The sequence below is a fragment of the Tupaia chinensis genome, unplaced genomic scaffold, assembly GCF_000334495.1.
Source record: "Tupaia chinensis unplaced genomic scaffold, TupChi_1.0 Scaffold149780_1, whole genome shotgun sequence".
In the NCBI taxonomy this organism is placed as follows: domain Eukaryota; kingdom Metazoa; phylum Chordata; class Mammalia; order Scandentia; family Tupaiidae; genus Tupaia; species Tupaia belangeri.
The window spans coordinates 421,530-423,706 of NW_006209624.1; the positions used below are offsets into that span (position 1 = coordinate 421,530).

The 2,177-nt window shown below is 32.3% G+C and overlaps 1 protein-coding gene across 1 annotated transcript; it reads left to right on the forward strand.

The window, feature by feature from the left end:
• Window positions 1-234: 234 nt before the first annotated feature.
• Window positions 235-2,171, forward strand: LOC102478350 (uncharacterized protein CXorf21 homolog). The gene is made up of 2 exons (XM_014585386.2): window positions 235-359; window positions 1,214-2,171. The coding sequence occupies exon 2, from the start codon at window positions 1,253-1,255 to the stop codon at window positions 2,144-2,146; it is 894 nt and encodes a 297-aa protein (XP_014440872.1). The 5' UTR covers window positions 235-359; window positions 1,214-1,252; the 3' UTR covers window positions 2,147-2,171.
• Window positions 2,172-2,177: the final 6 nt, after the last annotated feature.

The window sequence follows — 2,177 nt, forward strand, 5'->3', positions numbered from 1 at the left end:
ACATGCCCTATAGCAAAAACCTCTCCCCCCCAAAGAAAATAAAAATAAAAATAACCTTGTCTCTGCCTTCACTTGCATGAAAAGAGCTATTGCTTTTAACATTTTCCCACTCTTACTGTCATTTACAACTTGAATAAACACTTTCAAGATACTCTTTTGGTATGTGATCATTATCATACCATACATGGTTAGTTCTAGAGTACAAATGGAAAGCAGAACTATTTTGTGTGATTAAAGCTATCTTTCTGAGGTGGAAAACAAAGCTGAGAAACAAACTAATCAAAAGGGATCTTTTCCTGTGTTTTAACTGTTGGAATCTCAGAAGACCAAATCTTTAGTTATCCTGACATTTGGAAAAGGTAAGTTTACATTCTTACATATTTTCATTCATATAATTTTATTTTCTTCCAAAAAGCCTTTACATATGAATATAAATAGATTTCATGGAATCATTTATAGCAGACACTGTGGGCTCATTAGAGGAAAATTATGTCTTGAATCAAGTCTGCTTCACACTATAAAGAGTTTATAGAGAAAATTGGAAGTCTAAAAACTGCACTAAAGAATCATACAGAAGACTGAATTATTTGCATAGGAAAATAAAATTTGAGTCCAAAATTTGAGTCCAAATGAGAAAGACAGGAAAAGAAAAAAAGAATTTGACAAATCTATTTGCATTTACATTATTTAAAAAGTAAAATGGCTATATTTATGGTTTAAATCAGAAAGTTTGCATAATTCCAAACTGTTTATACATAAATTTCCACATCTTGTATAAATTCTAAGGTATAGTAAGCTTTTTCAATGTGTGGCTCAAATGACATTAATAAAATACAAGTAAAACAATTCTTTGAAAGGTGGTTTAATTTTAAATAGACTCTTAAAGATTCATCATTTCTAAATAAATCCTTAAATATTGTTGAATATGATAATTATATATTTTCATAAATCTGTGCTTTTAAAAACATTTGCATGTGTATTAAGTAACATTTTGGCAATAACCCTATGAAGAAGGTAGGGAAGGTATTATTTTCTAAATTAATTATCTGATATTGAACAGTGGCAGAACTTTAACGCAAGTCTCTTTATTCCTGGTCCTATTCTCTATCCTTAGAGCAACACTACCTCCTTAAATCACTTGTTTTGCATAGGGAATAAATCATGATTTGACATTTTAAGGTACATTGGCTTAATGAATTATTTTAAATTGCAGGAATATTCTGCATTTTGCTTAGAAAATTTGTCAAATATAATGCTTGGAGAAGCCTTATTAATTGAATTTCTATACAAAGAACGGAAATATACAAAAATTTGCAAACCATTTACATGTCAGAAGACCTCAAATGATGAAAAGGAAACTTGGAAAAAGAAACTTTTAGATATAGAAGACAATTCACTTTCTCCTGCTAAAATGGAAACTCAAGAAAAAGAAGTGAAAGAAAGTCTAGCAGAACAAAGTAATGATATAATTCAAGTAATATCTGCAGAGGAGAGAACTGTAGTAAAATGCAAGGATACACCTCTTCCTGGAAATATGTCCATTGCATTACCCATTCCAAAGAGAGAGCAACACAATGAAAGACAACTGGATTTATATCGCTCCTGGTCATGTACAAGTATTTGCCAGAATTATCCTGACCTACAGATTGGAGGTGACCGTGTGGGAAACATATATGATTCAGGCTGCTTTGTGGAACACATACATGATGATGTTTTTCATGGTCCTCGTTTACTTTCAGTAGATGTACCATTGGGTCATTCTCTAAACATTAAGCCACTAGAGAAACCAGCTGCCTCAAAGTTATTGAATGGGGATGACATTCGAGAGAAAAGTATGTTGTTTCATAAGCAGCCCCTCTCTAATTCTATGCTCAATAGCTATATGGACAAAAAAGTGGATGAACTCTATAAGCAATTTTTGGAAGAAAATCTCACCAGGTGCCGCTCTATAAGCAATCTTATGGCTTCCAATTTGCTAATGAATAATGTAAATCAGATTAGCCTTCAAATTTCTCAAGAGCAGAACATAGAGGCATCTAAAGCTCGGGAAGCTCTCCTACATTCTTTAGCACTATATAATCTCCGTAACATTTCTCACGGAAACAGTTCTGAATTTAGCACACCTAACTTACAAATATCAAACTAGACAAGTAGGGAACTTGTATCACATCTACAGC